Below are 20,380 nucleotides of genomic sequence, written 5' to 3' on the forward strand. Positions count from 1 at the left end.
GTTCTGAGCTGACTCCAGAGTGGAGTGCCCCTCAGCTCTCCTCTTCCCAAGAGCACCAGACACCTGTCCTCATGCCCATGTGGCTCCTACTCTCACAGTTGTACAATCCGGTGGGCAGCCCTTCGACTATTCTCCCATTCGGTTCCGCACCCGGAACGGCGAGTATGTCACTCTGGACACCAGCTGGTCCAGCTTCATCAACCCATGGAGCAGGAAGATCTCCTTCATCATCGGCAGACACAGAGTCAGGGTGTGAGTGCTCCCAGGGCCCGGGCCAGCCTGGGGACCCTCATTTCCCCCACCAGCAGGTGGCAGAGGGCAGGACTGGGTGGACAGGACCCAAGCCACCTCCTTTCATGTGCCCGTGACTCCAGGTGGGCGGGATCTCCTACAGCAGAGCAGCGAGCAGGAGGGAGGGGCAGGTAGCAGCCCAGGGGTGTGCAGGGAGGAGGCCAGCCGGGCTGTGCATCAGGGGGCCCAGCTGACAGACCAGTTAAAACTGCACAGGGGCCCTTTGAATGAGGACGTGTTCTCAGCTCAGTCTCCAGTGGAGGAGAAGGACCCGCCCCCCAGCATTCAGGGGCTCACAGAGCAGATCCACCGGCTGCTGCTCCAGGTGGGTATGCTGCCTACATGCCCTCCTGTCCCCCTGTGCCAGTGGCCCGGAGCTGCCCAGAGACCTGGGCTGGCCATCTCACTCCATCCAGCTCCACTCTGCGCCCCTGGTATCCGTGGTCTGGGCCTGGACAGTCGGGCACACCTGTGGCTTGCACAGTTGGGGGTGGCACCCTGGCATATTTAGGGTGCCTATGTCTGAGCTATAGTCCTGAGCAAGTGACTGAAAGACACACCCAGCCCCCGAGTCCACCCCTGAGGTCCTGCTGCCAGCCCACTCACGGCCCCCAACAGGCGCACTGGGTGGGAGGGGGTCACTGTACCAGGATCTGGGAGGCATGAGGATACCTTTTCCTTCTTCCTGGGGAAGTAGTTCTCAAGAAGACAGTGTGAGCACCAGTCCTCCAACTGGGCAGCTCTGCTTCTCTATCTCCTGAGACTGCGGCAAAACTGCAGTGCGCCTTGTCTCTAAAACCCCTGGATAGATCCTGGACTGGCCCATGCCGTGTGAGCCACGGGAGAGGGTTAAATGAATCCTCTCTCAGGGGCACCCCGCAGCCTGACCCTGCCAGCCAGCCCAGCCCCACCTGTCCTCACACAGCACCCCAGGCAGGTGACGGCCTCTCTGTGAGATAGGTGTGTGGGGAGCACTAACCCCACAGTGTCAGCCGCACACACCCCCTGAACCGCGTCCAACACCTTCCTGTCTGCTGTGTCCCCAGCCCGTCCCCCACAGCGGCTCCAGCGGCTATGGGAGCCTGGGCAGCAACGGGTCCCATGAACATCTCATGAGCCAGACCTCCTCCAGTGACAGCAACGGTCACGAGGACTCCCGCCGCAAGAGGACCGTAAGTCCCTTCTGCCCCTGTCTATCCCTGTCCTGGGGAGACCTGGCCGCCCACTCTCAGAACCCTGTTCCCTGCTCTACTCTGCAAGAGAGGGGTGGGGACAGCCAAAAGCTGTGGGCACAGTTTGGGTGAAAATGACTTAAAGCAGGCAATCAGGCAAGAGTGAGGACATCACAGAAATGCCACGTCGTTCTGCATTCTTGAGATGGCCAAACGTGTTTTCTCCGGCGCTGCCTCGCTCCAATTTCTGCGGCTCTCCTCTGTCCTCACCAAGAGGACAGGCTGAACCACAATAGGGTGTCCTAGAGGGAAAAACATGTCCTTTTGTTTCTCCTCCAGGAAATTTGTAAAAATAATGGCAACATCAAAAACAAAAGTCATCCTGGGGAATCTGGAGAACAAAAGGAAAAATCTGCAACAGGTAAGAACTTTCTCTCCATCTCCTTGACCAAACGTTAGTGTGGCTTTGAGTTTCACCCTGGATGGCAGGGAACTGACCTCCTCAGTGAGCTGTCTCCCCTCCCCTGCTGGGCAGCTGGCTCTGTGATGGCACCCGGCAGCCTGGGCCCTTGCTCCATCAGGCTTGCTGACCCTTGTCACTGGACACCCTTGACACCTGCTGAGGTGGGCCGAGGCCTGTATTTCCACCCCCGTGGCCCCTGCTGTCTCTTGGCGTAGTGGCCAGAGTGTGGGTGCTTACACTCACGTGAACACATGTACACACTCACCTGAGTTGGGGGGACTGCCCAGCCAACCCACAAGCAATTGTCTGCGTAAATGGAGTGTCCCAGGGGGACAGCACCAGCTTTGTTCATGGGCCCCCTTCCCCCTGGGGAGCCAGAGGCACAGGGGGCTGTCCACCACCCCACACTCCCTGAGGCCACCTCACCATGTTGCGACTTGGCATCCTTGTGCCTGGGCTCCCTGTAGCCTCTCTCCCTGCGGGGCTCCTGCTCAACCCCTGCACTCAGGGCTCACCTCCTCTGGGAAGCCTCTGGTGGCTGCCACATATCTCTTCTTCACCAGGAATTTTGGCACCCGGGACAAGTGGGGGTGCACACTGCCCTTAGTGGCCATGCTACAGCCTGTGTGGGTTTGGGGGGATGCCACGGGGAGCAGGACACGGCTCTGCCCCTGGGGACCCCTCAGGGAACAGCACAGGGGTGTTTACGGAGAGGGCAGGAAGAGAAGCATCCACAGCAGTCTGCCCTGGGGACACAAAATTGTTAGCGACACCAGCTCACGTTTCTAGGGTGTCTCTCCTCTCCGAGACAGGAACTATCCATCAACCCTAAAGTATCTGCCATCTTACTGGCCCTGCACATTTCAGGACTTCAAGGAAGACCTGGCCTTTTCCACTGCGGAGTTCTTGAGCCTGGGGACAGCCCTGGGGGGAGGCGGCCCCCACCTGGTGACAGTGCCCTCCAGCTTCCCTCTGGGGGTGTCACAGGGACGCTCGCCCCCACCAGGCTGCCTGAAGAACAGGCTGGCCCTGGGTTTCTGTGTCTGAGAATCACAGCCTGACTTTTAGGTTGCATGGAAATGCTGACTAGAGAATCCTCTTTGGGGGACACAAGTTTTACCCTAGAGAACCGTTTTGTCCTTTCAGAGACTCCGAGTAGTTCCTCTGCTCAGATAAAAGCTGTCCCCGTGGAACAGGACAGCTCTGGCACTAGCCTGCCCGTGGGCGGCTCTCCGGAGGAGCTGGGCTGCAGGAACCCGCCCGCTGGTTCCTACCAGCAGATCAGCTGCCTGGACGGTGTCATCAGGTGCGTTCACCTCCCCCCTCCCCCACCTTCCTGGCTCCTCCATGTGCCCCTGGGGCTCCCGTGTCCCATGAGGCCCTTTCCAACCCTCCATGCAGATACCTGGAGAGCTGCAGTGAGGCGGCCACCCTCAAGAGGAAGTGTGAGTTCCCGGTGAATGTGGCGACGCAGAAGGCCAGCGATAAGCGACAGGCAGTGGCCAGCCCTGGGCTGCCTTCCGCAGGTGTCTTGTTGCTTTGAGCTGTGCCGCATGCGCTGACTGGGGTCTTCCATGGTGTGGGGGGGTCAGGGTGTCACTGAAGGCCCGGAGCCCCGCCCCCTCCCACAGGAAGTCTGAGCAGCTTCAAGGACACAGTATGTGGGTGTAGGCTGGTCTTTCCATGACCAGAGTAGCTCAAAACTTAGGATCTTCTTACGAGCTGGAGGTAAAGGTGATTTGGGACTTTGAGACTTGGATCTTGCTGGGGCTGCTGGAGACCTGGGGGCACCTCACCCTGCTGTTCTTGGACGGGTCTTGTTTCTGTGGTCTCTCGGAAGAGCACAGTCCTCCGAATGTTAGCACACCTGAGTCGGATTTCACCCCACAGGCCTCTCGAGCGTTCTGAGTGTTACTGCTGGGCCTTACCAGGACCAGACACTGGGTAGCCCCCTGTTGATGGAGCACTCGTTGGGCAGTCCCACTGTGATGGACAGTCCCTGCCCTAGTCCTCGGAGACGCAGAGCCAGCCCCTGGCCAGCACCCTGCGGATGGTGGGCTCCTGGCCATCTGCGGGCCTGTGGAAGGGCCCCGGGTCCTGGTTGGAGGCCCAGACCGAAAGTACCTGCAGCTGCCCAACCATCTACCTCCTATTAGAGCACTCAGGCTGTGTCCAGTTCAGACTTCCCTCTTCTCCTGCTTTACTCTGTGAATAAAGAGCTAGGGACAGGCCGTTATGTGCCCGGGTATATGCAGGCTCTATGGGTCCCCAGGGTATTGGTGCACCGTGTAGACAGTGGGGTGTCTTGTCTGAGCAGTTTGCTTTTGTTGCATTTCTGTGTCTGTGTCCATTTCCTCATATAAAGAGACAGCGTCATCCTCCAAGGTGAACAGCCACGCGGGGGTCAGCACACACCTGCCATCACTGACGCTGCCCAGCAAGGCGGAGAGTGTAGTGTCCCTCACCAGCCAGTGCAGCTACAGCAGCACCATCGTGCATGTGGGTGACAAGAAGCCGCAGCCCGAGCTTGGTATGCTTGTTGGTTCACCAACTATGTCGAGAGCGGTCTGATTTTAATGATGAAAATTAGAAATTCAGGTGCAGAAGCAGGGCGGGGTAGAGCTACCCCTGTCCTGGTCCCAGCCACCCCTGTCCCAGTCCCAGTCCCTCCTGGTCCCAGGGCCCCTAGCCCTAGCCCCCACTGCACTCCAGGTCCACCTGGCGGCAGTTGTCTACTCCGGCGCCTACCGGGCAGAGGCCATGGTGGTGCTGAGCCCCGGCCTCCCAGGGAATGAGTGAGGGTCCTGGGCCTCCCACTTCTGTGGGGTTGAGGATCCCTGCCCCCTCCCCTGTTGGAGGACAGGAGCCAGGACAGGTCCTACCTGCCAGATACCATCCCTGAGTTACCCTGTTCCTCACAACACCCACGAGGGGATGGAAACCCAGATTTGTTCTGTGGTGGGAAGACAGGGACATTGAGGGGAGAGTGCATGGGAGGGAGCCAGCAGGTCCTGAAGAAGGACAGGGGCCCCGCGCCGGCTCAGGATGTTGTGCTCTCAGAGCCAAGGACAGACCAGGAGCAGCATCTTCAATGTGGGACTGAGACCCCAGGTACCCCACATTTCAGTTTGCTTCAAAGACCAATCCTGGAGCTGCCCAGGCAGTGAAGCTTTCTGTCCTTGTCTTGTGCCTTTGATGGTGAACTTTTCTCAGAGAGCTGCCTGAACGTATCACAGGTTTCAGCCCCAAGCTCTGGCAGCACGAGGAATCGCACGTGTATGCAAGGGGCTACCTTCTTCAGAGATGCCAGGTGCTTTTTTCTGTTGTTTTAAGCCCCAGTGCCCGTCTTCTGTTACAGAGCTGGTGGAAGATGCCATGAGTGGGCCTGAGTCTCTGGACGGACGGCCGTGCATCCTGGGCACGGAGAAGGAGCCCCTCAGGACGCTGGGCCTTACCAAGGAAGTGCTGGCTGCCCACACCCAGAAGGAGGAACAGAGCTTCCTGCTTAAGTTCAAGGAGATGCGAAAACTCACTATCTTCCAGTCTCGCTGCCATTATTACTTACAGGAAAAGTCCAAGGGGCAGCTGAGTGAGAGAGGTAAGTGGCAAAACCACATTTTAAAGATGTTCTTCTTGGTAGAGTCCAGGGCTCCTGTCGATGTGTGGAATGGCCCCAGTTAGATATGGGCTGGAACTTCCCAGTGATGCAGTCTGTTTCAGTAGAAACAGGTGTCCTGGCAACAGTGCTAGCAAGAGCAGCGATAGTCCCAGGCTGGCCCGCATGGAAGTCAGAGCTGCCACCTCAGATGTCTCTCACTGGGAGACTGTGAGGGGCAGGGGACTCTACCCGCCCCATAGGACTGACGGGGCACATGGCGTCAGACTCCTGAGGACACCATAGGAGGGAGTGATCCCCTTCTCCCCAGATGCCTTCCTAACTGGGGGGCCTTAAGGCTGGAGGATAGACCCTGGGAGTACAGAAAGCTGCCTTTCAGACTGAGAGCCAACAGGGGATCGAAGGGCATGGGGTGAAGATAGACAGGGCTGGACTGATCAGAGACACCACCTTTTCCCAGGGCTCCCCAGGCCAGACACAGGGACCAGAGCTAGTGAGCCCAGGAGACATATGCACCATGAGAACCCAGCTTCCCCTGGATCTCTAGGCAGACACACCACAAAGTGAAAATATGAGAAGTAAAAGAGACTGATGCTGCCAAGGATTATGTCTTTTCTAGTCTTTTCCTTTTCTCCTTCTTCCTCAGACTTAGGGTGACTGTTAGGCCTACTTTCTTTGGAAATTAGGAGAAAGTGTCATCCCCCCCACCTTGGGCAGACCCACTCTGTGGGCCTGATTTAGTACGGAGTTCCAGCTCCCTCTTGCCTCCCTTGGCCCAGCAGTTTTTGCAGTGCACAGACTGTGCAGCCGTCCACAGCAATCCTTTCTAGACCCTGATGTGCAATCCCAGGAGCCCAGTGCTTCAGCCAGTAGTCCCACCAGGGGACAGATTTCCTATAGAAAAAACAACAGGTGAGAGTCTGAGTCACAAAGCCTTTACCCACTTAGCACTTTGCCTTGGATTGGTCAATTTGTCTTCAGCATGGAGTAAAGGTTAAGGGAGCACCTGTTGGCATTGCTGACAGAAGGTGTCCCCACATACCTGCTGCAGAAGCCCAGAGTTATCCTGTGTGACAGGAGAGGAGAAACTGAGGTTCCTGGGACCATCCCAGGCATGGCATGACCCCCCAGCTCAACCAACATACTTCCCCTGCTAGCCCAGGCCCGAGGGTGGAGTGTGGGGACAAGTCCAGAGTCCCTTCTGCTACCCTTGGAGACTTCCAGCCTTCTGAAGAAAAAAGCATTGCCCATCAGAGAGAAGGAAGGTAGTTCCAAGAGCATGTGCTCCCTTCCATCCTCTGACTTCCCTTTGGGCTGGAGTCCAGGCTCCCTCTGACAGGCAAAGCAGGAAGCAGCTCATTTTAAGGAACAGTAGTGATGAAGCTCATAAAATTGAAAAATAGGTTAGATGATCGGGGTGTTCACCTTCACATTTCACAAACCAGTACTGGGGAACAGCTGACACGTACCAGGCTTTTTACTTTTTTGAGCAAATGAAATCTTTATTTATTTATTTAAAGATTTTATTTATTTATTTATTTATTTGACAGAGAGAAATCACAAATAGACGGAAAGGCAGGCAGTGAGAGAGAGGGAAGCAGGCTCCCCACTGAGCAGAGAGCCCGATGCGGGACTCGATCCCAGGACCCTGAGATCATGACCTGAGCCGAAGGCAGCGGCTTAACTCACTGAGCCACCCAGGCGCCCAAATGAAATCTTTTAAATACAACTTTTCATCACTATTATTTTGTCAAGGAAAGGGTATTTTAGCACCAGATGAAAAACAGGGCATGTGATCTTGCAATTAATGGCCGTCCTTAAAATTGGGTGACTCTGGTTTTAGGAAGACTTTGCCCTGATTGTTCTCACTTCACTGAGGCCGGGCAGCACCTGACGGTGGCCTGAGTGGCCACAGGCTGACATTTGGAAACACGGGACTGCTGAACTAGGATGTGTCCTCATGTTTCCAGGGCCTAGGAGTCTGAAAACTGGCAAACACATAAATGTTTGCATCTTAACCCTGGTGTTTTCCCATTACTTTAGCTGCACCAGGACTAAGAAATGCTTCTGGAATAGATTCATCTTGGAAAAAAACTGGGAAGAACAGAAAACTGAAGTCCAAACGGGCCAAGCCTCGAGACTCTTCTGAGAGCACTGGGTCTGGGGGCCCTGTGACCCACCGGCCCCCGCTGATGGGCCTGAATGCCACAGCCTGGTCACCTTGGGACACGTCCCAGTCCAGCTGCCCCACAACGCCCTTCCCTGCCTCAGTGCCTGCTTACCCCCTGCCTGTGTTTCCAGCCCCAGGAATCATGCCCACACCAGGGATGGTGACGTCGGCACCCCTGGCTCCCCAGGCCAGCTTCGCAGTGCCCGCTGTGCCCATGGACACCCAGCATGAGTTTGCCATCCAGCACCCGCCGTTCGCTGTCCCCTTGACCCCAGTCATGGCATTGGTGTTACCCAACTATTCCTTCCCTTCAGTGACCCCCAGCCTGCCCCAGGCCTTCTTCCCAGGCCAGCCTAACTTTTTGTCTGAGATGATCCCTGCCTCGCAGCCTGAGCTCCCCAGCCAGACCTCACCCCACAAAGCACCATGCACGTGTCCTCTGGCGGAGCGTGGGCTGGCAGCTTCTCGCGCAGCCACCCCCGTGTCCCCACCATCTGCCTCTGGGCCCCCGGGCAGAGCCTCCCCTCCGCTCTTCCAGTCCCGAGGCAGCTCGCCTCTGCAGCTCAACCTACTGCAGCTGGAGGAGGTCCCTGAGGGCAGCGCCGCGGCCTCAGGAACGGCAGGGCCCGCAGGGACAGCGGGGACAGTGGGTGCAGGGCCTGACTGCAGACCTTCCACATCCTGGGACCGGCAGCCGAAGGCCTCGCCAATCGTAAGCATTTCCTGTCTTCTTTACCTAAAGCAGGCAGCGGGGCGCAGGGACAGGGCGAGCACGTGCGTACCTGTCTTCCCTCCTGCCACGCGGTTCCAGTTGTGACCTAAATACATGGGCTGGACGGGAATGTTTTCCGGCTCAGCGACCCTGTCAGAGTAGACCCCTGGCAGCTTCTAATTGTCTGGGGGTCCAGATGAAGGAAGCCACTGGATTGTCTGATGGGGGACACGGGTCCAGGTACACACACGTGACTTCATGACTCGCTCTGGGCCCCAATATTTTCAGTAAAACTCTGTGGATAAAGCACAGGCAGGTTGAATGCCAGAACTCAGACCCCTTGGAGGGCAGTGGGGGGAAGGGGTGTTGGCCGCAGAGGCACTCTGGGGGGCAGGGAGTCAGAGGCCTGAGCTCTGAAACCAGGCCACATGCACCCCTCCTCCCAAGTCCTACGGGATGCTGGTGTGCTGTTCTTGTTCAGTTAATGAAGTCGTGAGCTGCTTCCGGTGAACCACTGGTATGTGGTGACCACACTGAGGGGTGCAGTGACCACGCTGAGTGACCGGGCTGAGTCACTGTGCTGAGGGGTGTAGTGACTGCGCTGAGTGACCACACTAAGGGGTATGGTGACCGCACTGAGTGACAATGCTGAGGGGTGTAGTGACCACTCTGAGTGACCGGGCTGAGTCACTTTGTTGAGTGGTGTAGTGACTGTGCTGAGTGACCACACTAAGGGGTATGGTGACCGCACTGAGGGGTGTAGTGGCCATGCTGAGCTGTGTAGTGACTGCTCTGAGTGACCATGCTGAGGGGGGCGATAACCACACTGAGGGATATAGTCACGCTAGCAGGGCAATGCGGCCACTGGCACCCCTGCCCTTGCTCCCCTCCCGGGGAGCAAGTCTCGAAGTCTCAAGTAAACACCTCTATGTGCCAGGGGGCCCCCCGACTCCTGTGTCTGGGGTCCTGGGCCTATTGTGCTGGTTCTGAGGGTCAGAGGGTCAGGATGCTGTCAGGTCAAGGCCATGCCCACTGGGAAGCCAGATTCCCCTCCCCCATCCCACAGGTCAGCAGTCACTGGGGTGCTGCTGACGCGCTTCCCCTCTTCCCTGTCTGCCAGGGTATGGGAACGAGCAGAAGGCCTTTCTCTCAGGGACCCAAGACGCGCTGTCTTTGGTGTGACCTTCCCAAAATTAAGGTTATTAGATGACACTCATAGACCACTAGCTAGGGTGTTGCTGTAGACTTAATAACCGGGGCAGGGGGGCATGTTCGTTTCGTCTTATTCATTAGCGGTGAAGGAGGACCAGCGACCTAAGGAGGATGGCACTTTGCTCTGTCTCTGAGCAGCCCTGTGCAGACAGCGCTGTGCAGCTCCCCCGAGCCCTCTTCTGTGTGCTGAGCCCTGACTGTGCACAGAACCTCTCTCTGTATGCAGAGCCCTGACAGTGTGCAAAGCCTCTCTCTCTGGGCAGAGCCCTGACTGTGTGCAGATCCTCTCTCTATATGCAGAGCCCTGACTGTGCACAGACCCTCTCTCTGTGCACAGAGCGCCTGACTCTGCATAGAGCCCTGACTGTGCACCAACACCCACTCTATACATAGAGCTCTGACAGTGAGCAGAGGTTCTTTCTGTGCACCAAGCCTTTGACTGTGTGCAGAGCCCTGACTGTGCACCAACTCCCTCTCTATACACAGAGCCCTTACTGTGCACTGAACCCTCTCTGTGCACTGCACCCTGACTGTGTGCTGAGCTTCTCTCTGTATGCAGAGCCCAATTCTGTGTTCTGTACCCTGACTGTGCAAAGAGCCTCTCTCTGTATGCAGAGCCCTGGCTGTGTGCAGAGCCCTGTTCTGTGCAATCACACCCCAACTGTGCACAGAGCCTCTCTCTTTATGCAGAGCCCTGATGGTATGCTGAGCCCCTCTGTGTATACAGAGCCCTGACAATGTGCAGAGCCCCATTCTGTGCACTGAGCCCTGACTGTGCTGTCTTCTCCCTGTTCCCAAAGCATGAGGAACCTGCAGATGCCCGGAACAGTGATGCCCTCTCCACATCCAGTGGCCTGCTGGACCTCTTGCTGCACGAGGACCTGTGCTCAGCCACAGGGTCGGCCCTATCTGGGAGCGGAGCCTCTGCTACATCCGACTCCCTGGGCTCAGGCTCATTGGGCTGCACTACATCCAGAAGTGGAGCAGGTATGTTGTTGGCGCTGGGAGCACCCAAATCCTGTGGGTGTTGGGTGTGTTTCAGTTGCTGGATTTCAGGTTTGTTTAGATGATGGCCACCTAATGTTCTTGGGCGTCCGCAGCTTTTCCTGCACCCCAGGCCACAGGCCTGTGTGTGCTTAGGGCCTGGTATCCAGTGCAGACCAGGTCCTCACGGGCATCCAGCTGGTGCTCCCAAGTGCCTCCCCAGAGCCTGCAGCCATGGCTGCCAGCTCTGTCCTCCTGCCTTGCCCTGCTGATGTGCATCCCCGCGGCCCATTTGCTGTGGACATTGCTGTTATCACAGGCCTCCATGCCGCCAGCCCTTTTGGACCATCTTGGACCATCCCTCAGAGTCTCTGGGCCTGCCAGGAGGGCCGGTCGTGCTCCCCTTGCTGAGTTAGCTCCCCTCGCGTGAAGCTAGGGCATGGGGGTGTGCTTTACCAGGGAGGATCACTCAGGTGTGATCTGGAACAGCTGCATCCTCTCCCCACTGACTGAGCACCCGTCTTCACCTGTTCTCTGGTTTTGCTCCCCACAGAGGCTGATGGCAGAGTGTGCCAGGCCAGCTGTCCTCCACTGACAAAACCAGCTTCTCTGTGGCCTGACCTAGTCAAGGAGCAGGAGCATGATTTCTTTTGGCCGGGGGGGGGGGGGCGGGGAGGGCGTTGCTTACAGGGGAAGAGGGAGAGAGAGAATCTGAAGCAAGCTCCATGCCCAGCATGCAGAACCTGATGTGGTTCTCCACATCTCCATCCCATGACCCTGAGGTCATGACCTGAGCTGAAATTAGGAATTGGACACTTAACTGACAGAGCCCCCAGGCACCCCGAAGGAGCACGATTTCTAAGACGCAGCCCCATCTGGACTTCTCAGGGCTGACCCAGGAGAGAATCGTCCCCATGGTGCTGGCTGGTATTATCCAGATAATTTGAGAACTGAAAAGAGGAGGCAAAACCTACCTGTCTAGGCACTCGTTACCACGTCAAACCCTTTGGCTCCCTAAAACTGCCATTTTATGAGGTTTAACTTCACATGAAAGGTTTTCACTTGCCACGTATTGTGTTTTTAAAGGCAGTAGTGACACAGGTCACACCAGCAAGTATTTTGGAAGCATTGACTCTTCGGAGAAGAACCACAAAGCGAAAGCAAAGGCAGATATGGAAGAAAGTGAGCAGTTCATCAAGTATGTCCTGCAGGACCCGGTCTGGTTGCTGATGGCCGACACAGATGATAGCGTCATGATGACCTACCAGATGCCTTCCCGGTAACCCCCGACTTCTCCTAGGGACATGGGCTCACTAAGCAACAAGGCCACCCAGTCGGGGAGACTTCCCACTGAGAGCCTCGCCTCTGATTATATGAACGGAGAAGGAGGGTCACTCTGGATGGCTCCGTGGTCCCGCGGAGAGCCGCGGGTGACCTGCTGTAGGCTGGGAGGAGGACAGGCTCCCTTCCAACCCCCGTCATATTGCTGGGCTCACGAGGTGTTTGTGCCAGCGTCTCCCTTTGGCTCAGTTGCCTGTTCCCCTGTGGGCGAGATGGGCTGTGTCCATCCTGGAGATACAGGAGCTCAGGGAGGTGAGCAGCCTGGGCCACCAGCTGCTCTGGGGTTAGCAGGTCTGTGCTTCTGCCCCACGTCAGTCTGGTCTAGGGACCGCTATGGTCCCTGTGCCTCGGAGCCCCATGGTGGGAGGAGCCAGGGAAGGAAGGAGGGATTACCGCAGAGGCTCAGGACTTTCAGGCTTCTGGGGGCAGGTGGGAGGGGGGTCTGGGTTTCCTTGTCTGGGGCAGCTTCCAGCCAGCCCAGTGTCTGCTGGGGAGCTAGGACGGTTGGTTACCCCACCTGCTGCCTTGTTGGTCAGAGTGTCCAGCTAACCAAGTGTCTGTGGGTGCCCAGTCCCGCTAATTTCAAATAAAACCTAGATCGTAACTTGGGTTATTTTAATAGAAAAACTACAGATGATAGTCTATGGAGGTTAAGGTGCCTTAAGTAGGGTAGTTTATTTTACAGAAAAAGGAAATTAGTATTAAACAAAATCATCTAAAATTAATCCTGAAAGAGTTGCTAGAAAAAGAGGGTTTGGTTTTGTTTTGTTTTTTAAACCACAGAACCCCCTTCAGGTGCTGTACAGCTTACCTGTTTCTAACTGTTTTGTGAAGGAATTTGGAAACAGTGTTGAAGGAAGACCGGGAGAAGCTGAGAGCCATGCAGAAGTCCCAGCCCCACTTCACTGAGGGCCAGAGGCAGGAGCTGCTGGACGTGCATCCATGGCTGAGGGGCAGCCGCCTGCCTGCCGCCCTGGACCTCATGGTGAGCTCAGGACGCCTGTGCGCACTCCCCACAGCCCTTAGCACTCTCAGTACCCCTCAAACTTCCAAAGCTAGAAAGAGTCTGTTCACGAAGACAAATGATCCCAGGATGCTACTGAGTCTACTTTAAGGAATTTTGCAACCTTGTTCCCGAAAAGATCTGAATATTCCCTCTCAGTGGCATACTGAAATTTGAATGTTGTTTCTTTCTTTCATTTATTTGCAATTAAAAAAACAAACTAGGAAGAAGCTCTCCTACCATGAGCCCTCACTGTCTGCATAGACCATTAGATAACGGTGGGAACACCACTCCTTCCAGGCCTCAGGGACCTGCAGCCACACCCTCCTCCTCCACAGGACTTGCGGAGTCATGTCTGTGCCCATCCCCATGCCCTGCCCACCCTGAGCCCCACACCCTGGAAGCCATTCACTTCAGGGTCTCCGTGTCCTTCAGCCTCCGAAGGCACTGCCCTCTCAGTCCTCCGGCTTCAGGACAGAACCCTGACACCCCCATCCCCTCCAGCACTGTCCACTGCTTCAAGCCACAGTGCTCTTTCAGCTGGATCTTCACAGTGGCCTCCTCACTGCGCGTCCTTCCCCCTTGTCCCTACGGTTGTGTCCCTGGCAGCTGTGCCCCAGCCAGTTAAAGTGCTGCAAAGCCATAAAAATCTGATATGTCACCCCCATCTGCCATCTGCCATTTCTCTTCCCTCACTCTCTGCAACCACATGGGCCTCTCACCTGTCCCTCCTGCCACCTGGCCTTTGCACCTGCCCTTCCCTCTGCTGGGAGGCCCTTCTCTCAGTCACATGGCTCCTCCCGGCTTCCTTCAGGGGTTTTCGTCACATACCGCAGGATTGGCTATCTATCACCTCCTAGCAAAAACCCCAAGCCTTAGTGGCCTAAAGCCGTGAACACTTACACTGTCCCAGTGTTTCTTTGGTCTGGGAATTAAGGAGCAGTTTGCCTGGGCAGTTAGGGCTCAGAGTTTCTCATGAAGGTGAGGGCAAGATGTCAGCGGGGTCATCTGTCGTCACCTAAAGGCTAGAAGCCCCACTTCCCAGGGAGCGAGACTCTACCCTGTGAGGGGAGGGTGTCACAGACCCCCTGCCCCAATCTCGGGCCTTCTCTGGTTCTGAAGGCCCAGAATAAGATTGTAGGTCTCGTCCATGTGCCATGTTCCTCTAGGCTTTCATCTTGAATATGCTGGGGACACCTGTCACTTGGGCTATTGTCCCTCTCTCCTCCCAGGATCTCCCCTCCCCTCTTCTCCAGGGCAGAGATTTTCATCTTTGTTTGCTGGAGAATCAACAGATAGTCAGGGAATGAGACAGTACTTTGTAGTGCCCACTTTCTGCACAAGAAAACTGAGGTTGGAGAAGGCAGTTAAATTGGACTTTGACTGTGGTCCCACAGGCAGGAAGGGGAGGAGCTGGGACAGAACCTCCAGCCTATGGTTCCACTGTCCTGTCACCATGGAGAGCTGCCTCTCAGATAAGGGCCTGGATGCTCCCCTGGCCTCGGGGAACTGGGGAGTGGGGCCTCTGGGGAGCAGCTCTGACCTCCCTCAAGAGCAGGCGGGGTCCTCAGCGGCTTCCTGCCCTCCCCACTCACCACAGCTAACCCCAGGTCACCTGCACCTCCCTCAGGTCAAACCACTGTTTGGTAATGAAGAGGTCATTTTTGTTACTGACTTTACATCTTTCCCTTTAAGGAATGTATTTACTGTGGGAACAAGGGACAAGACAACATCTGCCCACCCTACGAGGAAGATACCCCTACTCTGGGTCTCAGTGAAGCCACAGATGCCAAAGAGGAGGAAAATGGAGCCCCCTTGAGTCACAGAAGTGAAGAGCGGACCTAGCTCTCCTCCCTGCGCCCCGACAGCTCGTGATCTACATTAGATGGTGCTCAGAAGCGATGAAAGATGTTCATATCTGTCTGTAATGAAATGGACAGATAAACTTATGTCGCTTTTTTTGTTTTAGAAAAAAACATAGTTTTCTGAAGGAATGATTTAAAAACTGTGGAGAGTGGGAAGGGTCGGGGAGGAAATACACTTTGGTATTTAAAACATAAATACAAAGTTTGGGACAGATTTCGTTATTCCTTAACTTGAGAAAGCTGGAATGCCCTCAGCATGCGGCAGGGAGGTTGCCCTAGGGCTCTCAGAGGTCTGTGCCCCGCGGAGGCTTCTGGCTGGCCGGGGGGGTTGTCCAGAGACATCTTCCAGCCTGCAGCAAACAGCTGGGATGCTCCCGGTCCTTCCAGAGCTGCCCCCAGGTGTGTTTGGATCAGATCAGATTCTGTGCACTGGGGTCTGCTCTGTATCTAGATCACCTAGACATCATCTAGACAAACTAGATGTTTTTGGAATGTACCAAATGGAGATCCCAGCCTCTCCTAACTTTCTGTCTAAGTGTTTCGCGTGTGTCGCTGTGAAGTGTACTTCAGCAAACCAGCAGCTTCTGCTTTGGCTACTAAATGTTGGCAAACCTTTCAATCTGATGTAGCTTGTGTTTTGCCCAAGCCAAGGAGAGATGCTCACTCTGGAAAGAAGAAGCCCCGTGGTTTGTCTGACCAGCTCTATCAGACGGGCACATACCCAGAACCTTCTGTGTATTTCTACATCATCCTTGGGTCCCTTTCAGACCATGACCCATATGTAGATAAAATATGGTGTTGACTGTCTCTATGGCGACTTCCCTTTGCAGACCGGTCTCCAGTAGCCACATTTGGAACCCGTTGGTGTCTGTCCTTCAGCTGGAGCCCCCCAGACACGAGCTCTGACACTGTGACTTGGTGACCCCATCTGTGCTTTCCTGAGTGCCGTGAGCTTGCCTCTCCCCGCACCCTGGGCTGATATGCCAGCCCTTGTTCTTTCCATGAGCCTGACCTCACTCGGGGAAGCTTCTGATCCCAGCAGTGACAGTCCTCATGTCACCAGCACTGTCTGGTCACTGGGACACCGGTGGAGGAGTGAGGCCGGTCTGCCCATTTCCTTACAAAACCTCATGTTGCATTGTGGATTCCAAGGATTGTTTGGGGGAAAGCTATATTGGTCCCTGGAGTGAAGGTTACCGCAAGAGAAAGAGCTGACTTAAGATCGGGTTGAGTTTGTAAAAACAGAAAAGAAAGCAGGCTTTATCCCATCCTCTGATGGAGAAGTGGCTGCAAGAATCAGTGCAGTGTCCTTATAATCTGCTTGGTTTTCAGTCTTACATTTGGATATTAATCCGATTTTTCTTAAACTCCAATGTAAGAATATTGGTGGGTTTTAAAAATTATTTATAAAGTAACAGCACCTTCAGATGCCCAAAATGAGATGGTAGCCTGTGTATTTGTTGGAGAATAGATGCCTTCAAACCTACCCCCTGCCGCTGAGGTCCAATCATTAAGGGATTAGATGCTAGTCAAGGTTACGTGTATGTTACCTAAACACACAATTGTCAAAACATTGTCCACGGCTATGAATGTTTACCATCAGCGTTATTTTATTATATGATCTATGCTCATTGATTGTTAAGTGCATAGCTTAACGCGTGCTGGGCAGTTGACAATAGGAGCATTTTGTGAAATTGTTTACATGGTGCCACGTATCAAGACGTGTTTCCCTTAGTATGTGTGCTTACACAGGGGTTATAAAACCTTGTTCTCGATTTTAAACTGAGCCTTCTTTTTAATCTATTCCTGAAAAGACGTGTAAATAAGCTCTCAGAGTCTGTGTAATGACTTGGTCAGCCTTGCCGTTCACGTGGTTTGTTCACACACAGACCAAAATTTCTTCACCCAGTGCAATATGTTTGTTTACTGCTTGTGTCTTTTTATGACTGTTTTTGCTTTTTAGAAAATTGCTAAATAAAGCAAGTATATTTTTGTTGTTAATTGTATGTACTTTTTAAAAAGATTTTTATTTTATTTTATTTGACAGAGAGAGAGAGACATCACAAGTAGGCAGAGAGGCAGGCAGAGTGGGGGGGAAGCAGGCTCCCCGCCAAGCAGAGAGCCTGATGTGGGGCTCCATCCCAGGATGCTGAGATCATGACCTGAGCGGAAGGCAGAGGCTTAACCCACTGAGCCACCCAGGCACCCCTAATTGTATGTACTTTTAATGAAGCATGGGGCCAAAACCATAGAGATCAAAGATTACCAAAAGATGAAACAAGAAGGAAAGGAAGAAAAAGAACTTCAGAAATGCTGTGTGAGGAGTCACGTCAGTCTCAAAGACCTGCCACATCTCTTCCATGGCACAGCTGGTCCCTTCCTGCGCATGTATGTGGGCATCTCTCTCCCGTACCCCCGCCGCTCGCTGCCCTAGCTGCCCAGGGTATTCTTAAGATGCAACATCACAGAATGTAAATCTAATCCTGTGACCCAGTGCTGCCACGGGCTTTTCACTTGCAGACACAGGGGTGGGGCTTCCTGACTCAGCCCCCAGCTCCAGTCCACTCTGAGATGGCCCCAGGCACCCAGTCTCTTCCCTTTGTGCCCTGTGTTCCTCCTGGGCTAGCTGGCAGTGTACTGGCCACGGGGCTGAAGGCAGAGGTTAGAAGGATGCCAGCCAGAAAGGTCTCGTGCTCCATCAGAGACCATAGAGGCAGCACCGCAAAATCCCCTCCCTGCATGCAGCCGGTTCTTGCCATAGTGACGGCTCCTTGCCCGGCCCGCAAAACAGGGGAGTGCTGCTTCCAACTTCCTCCCACTTTTCATACCCATACCATGGGAAACAGAGCAAGGAGAGGAATGGATCCTGGACCCAGTGCCCAGCCTCCCAGAAGCTCCCTGAGTAGGAGGGAAGACTTGACTCCCTGCCTCCTAGCCTGGTGGTGATGGGGGGATGGGGTGGGGGTAGGGGAACAAAGGCAAAGTCCTCCAAGTGGGTATGGAAGCCTCCGCAAACTGGCCTTAAATGGCCAGATATGGCCGTTTCACCGAACTGAATGCCACTGGGGACTCTTAATTGCATTTTCATTTACCATATAACCCCAAAGTCACCCCCTGGTTTATTTCCAGACCAAAAGGAGCTTCTCCAAGCTTTCTAGGCTGATTGCCTACAAGGGGCCTGAACGTCCATAGTCTGGCTGCTGCCTTTGTTCCCTGGGGATTTATGGCCTGCCACCCCTGCCGCTAACTAGTCCCCCTGTGGCCACCACAGCCCTGCCCAGACTCTGCTGGCCTCTGTTCCTGGATCTGGGGGGATCAAAGGGCCCAAATGCTCAGGAAGTCTGTGCTCAAGCAACCTTTGAAGGTAGGATCAGTCCAAAGGGACAAATGGCAGGAAATGGGTCCACTAGGGGAGGCCATGCAAAGGAGGGAGAGAGGGCTTGGTGTCCCTGAGATGGAACAGCCAGGCTTCTGGGAGGGCCAAGCCAGCCAGCCAATGGACCCACTAAGGGAAATGGAGGCGAACTTCAAAGATGGGTCATTGGGGAACTTCTGGTCCAGCCAAACATCTTATTGACTCCTAATACCTTGCTCTATCCTTGTGCTTTTTTTCCTCAGGGTTCTTGGTCACAATGAGGCATACCTCAGCACTTAATTTCTCCTTCCTTCAACTCTATAGAAAGCATTCCTCAAACCCCACCTTCCCATGTAAGACTCTTGAGGTCCCTATCTCTCGCTTCAGACTCCTCCCTTCTCCTGACAACTGTCAATCCTTTTGTTTTTACATAGTCAGCTTTATATCATGTTCCGTAACAGTAATGATAAGTCTTCCTTATCTTCTCTATAGATTGATTATAAATGTTGAAACCTCATGAACAGTGTTATATTGTTGTGATGGTGAAAGAACTGTTAACTCCTAGGTCAACAGTGTGCTGAGATTACATTTCTCTTTGGGGGGAGCTTTTTGTTTTTCCTGGAGTTCCTAGTTGCCTCTCATTTTTTGCTTGTACTATTCACATTTATCAGGCCTTCCTCCCCACACCCATGCCCCATCCAATCAAGTGTTCTATTGGTCTTTTCCCAGAGGCCTCCCCCAGGGTGTTGACCATCCTGTTCCAACAGGGACTGCCTTTCATAAAGAGCATTCTAAAATACCTCTTTGGCTTTGTTCAAATAATATAATGGGCAATGGGAGACATATGCATCAGACTACAAGCAGTTTCACTGAGGTGTTTTTTTTTTTCATATTTCATATTCTCAAAGTAGTGGAAACTTAATTGTACTTACTTAAAGGTCTCCTTCCCTGGAGTGATGTCGCAATGGTATAGTAAAGTCACAGGCTAGTTACGGGCTCTCATGAGGTCCACAGTGAGCTCCCTCCCCTGTCAGACCCACCACCAGGAGTAAGGAGAGGAGAGAAGGTGGGTCTCTGGGCAGCCAGGTGAGGGGGAAGGAAGAGACCTGAGCTTTCTGGCATGCAGGGGAGATTGAGAACAGCAGGGGATGACTGAAGTAAAGGAATAGGTTTCTCTACCTGGATGAGCAGTGCTAGGCTGGGGAGGTCTTAGAAGCCTGCTCATAGAGAAGCAGATAAGAGGCTGAGTGATAAGAGGTGATGGGAGGTGAAAATCAGCACAGAAAAAACTCTCAGGTAGTTATAGATAGAGGTCTATCTATCTTTAGATAGACTTTGGGAAACGTCAAACCTCTTACCAAACCCACCCTGTCTGTAAAGGTCCTTCTGGTGGGGAGCCCAAAGTGAAATAGTCACAGGGAGTAAGATCCATCTTCAGGTGGCTAGGGTGGGGCCTATCTGTGGCCATACCTACCACCCACTGCACTGTAGTCCCTGGATGTTTCCTTCCCCTACTGCTTTCCAGCCAGGCTCGGGACAACCCCTCCCCTTCCCGACCCACCCAGGCTTCTGCTGAGGCCAGGCTCTGTGCTGGTTGTAGATAGGAGATCCCGGGTACCCTTGACAAGGGATGCTTACAGTCTCAAGGGCTGCAGAACAGACCCTGACAAACCAGTCTCTGGTAAGTAGTACAGAACTGGGTAACGGTGCAATGTGACTGTGGGGAAGGTGCCCCTCCCCCCACCCCCCCAAAGAGGAAAGGAATAGGGAAGCTGTGGCCTAAACAGTGAGGAAATAGATATTTGGAGGAGTGTTGAAGAATGTTCCAGGTGGAAGGCTCAATCTGTGCAAAGGGCTGGTGGCCAGAGCCCATCTTGCCATTCCAGCTTTGCTGCACTGGGAAGTGTACATAGGCCAGTGGAGCAGGGAACAGGTGGCGGTCCCCACGGTGCTGCCCAAGGGCGCGGCCCCACGGTCCACCCACCCCACCCGCAGGGAGGCCAGTCTGGCAGATGGGCGGCCCTCGGTGGGGGTGGCGGTCGTCTGGCGGACACAAGCTCACCCGCCACCCGCCGCGGGACAAAGCAGGCCTAGACAAAGGCGCGGCCAACACCTGTCGCTCTTGGCGCGGCCCCGCTTTTCTCCACCGAAGCGGCTGCAGCTGCCAACTGTCATGGGCATCAAGTTACGGGGACC

At 54.5% G+C, this 20,380-nt stretch overlaps 1 protein-coding gene across 3 annotated transcripts in view; it reads left to right on the top strand.

The window, feature by feature from the left end:
* The window catches only part of PER2 (period circadian regulator 2), a 39,804-nt gene extending 22,974 nt beyond the window's left edge, over positions 1 to 16,830 (top strand). For all 3 annotated transcript variants that reach the window (XM_059167543.1, XM_059167545.1, XM_059167546.1), the window contains 13 exons: positions 99 to 252; positions 508 to 616; positions 1,338 to 1,463; positions 1,803 to 1,884; positions 3,073 to 3,232; positions 3,328 to 3,452; positions 4,292 to 4,456; positions 5,285 to 5,524; positions 7,586 to 8,424; positions 10,437 to 10,623; positions 11,707 to 11,899; positions 12,796 to 12,946; positions 14,660 to 16,830. In XM_059167543.1, coding sequence (XP_059023526.1) covers positions 99 to 252; positions 508 to 616; positions 1,338 to 1,463; positions 1,803 to 1,884; positions 3,073 to 3,232; positions 3,328 to 3,452; positions 4,292 to 4,456; positions 5,285 to 5,524; positions 7,586 to 8,424; positions 10,437 to 10,623; positions 11,707 to 11,899; positions 12,796 to 12,946; positions 14,660 to 14,809 — 2,681 coding nt within the window. In that variant the 3' untranslated portion in view covers positions 14,810 to 16,830. The remainder of the gene's footprint in view (positions 1 to 98; positions 253 to 507; positions 617 to 1,337; positions 1,464 to 1,802; positions 1,885 to 3,072; positions 3,233 to 3,327; positions 3,453 to 4,291; positions 4,457 to 5,284; positions 5,525 to 7,585; positions 8,425 to 10,436; positions 10,624 to 11,706; positions 11,900 to 12,795; positions 12,947 to 14,659) is intronic.
* Positions 16,831 to 20,380: the final 3,550 nt, after the last annotated feature.

Source organism: Mustela lutreola, chromosome 3, assembly GCF_030435805.1.
Source record: "Mustela lutreola isolate mMusLut2 chromosome 3, mMusLut2.pri, whole genome shotgun sequence".
NCBI classification, from domain to species: domain Eukaryota; kingdom Metazoa; phylum Chordata; class Mammalia; order Carnivora; family Mustelidae; genus Mustela; species Mustela lutreola.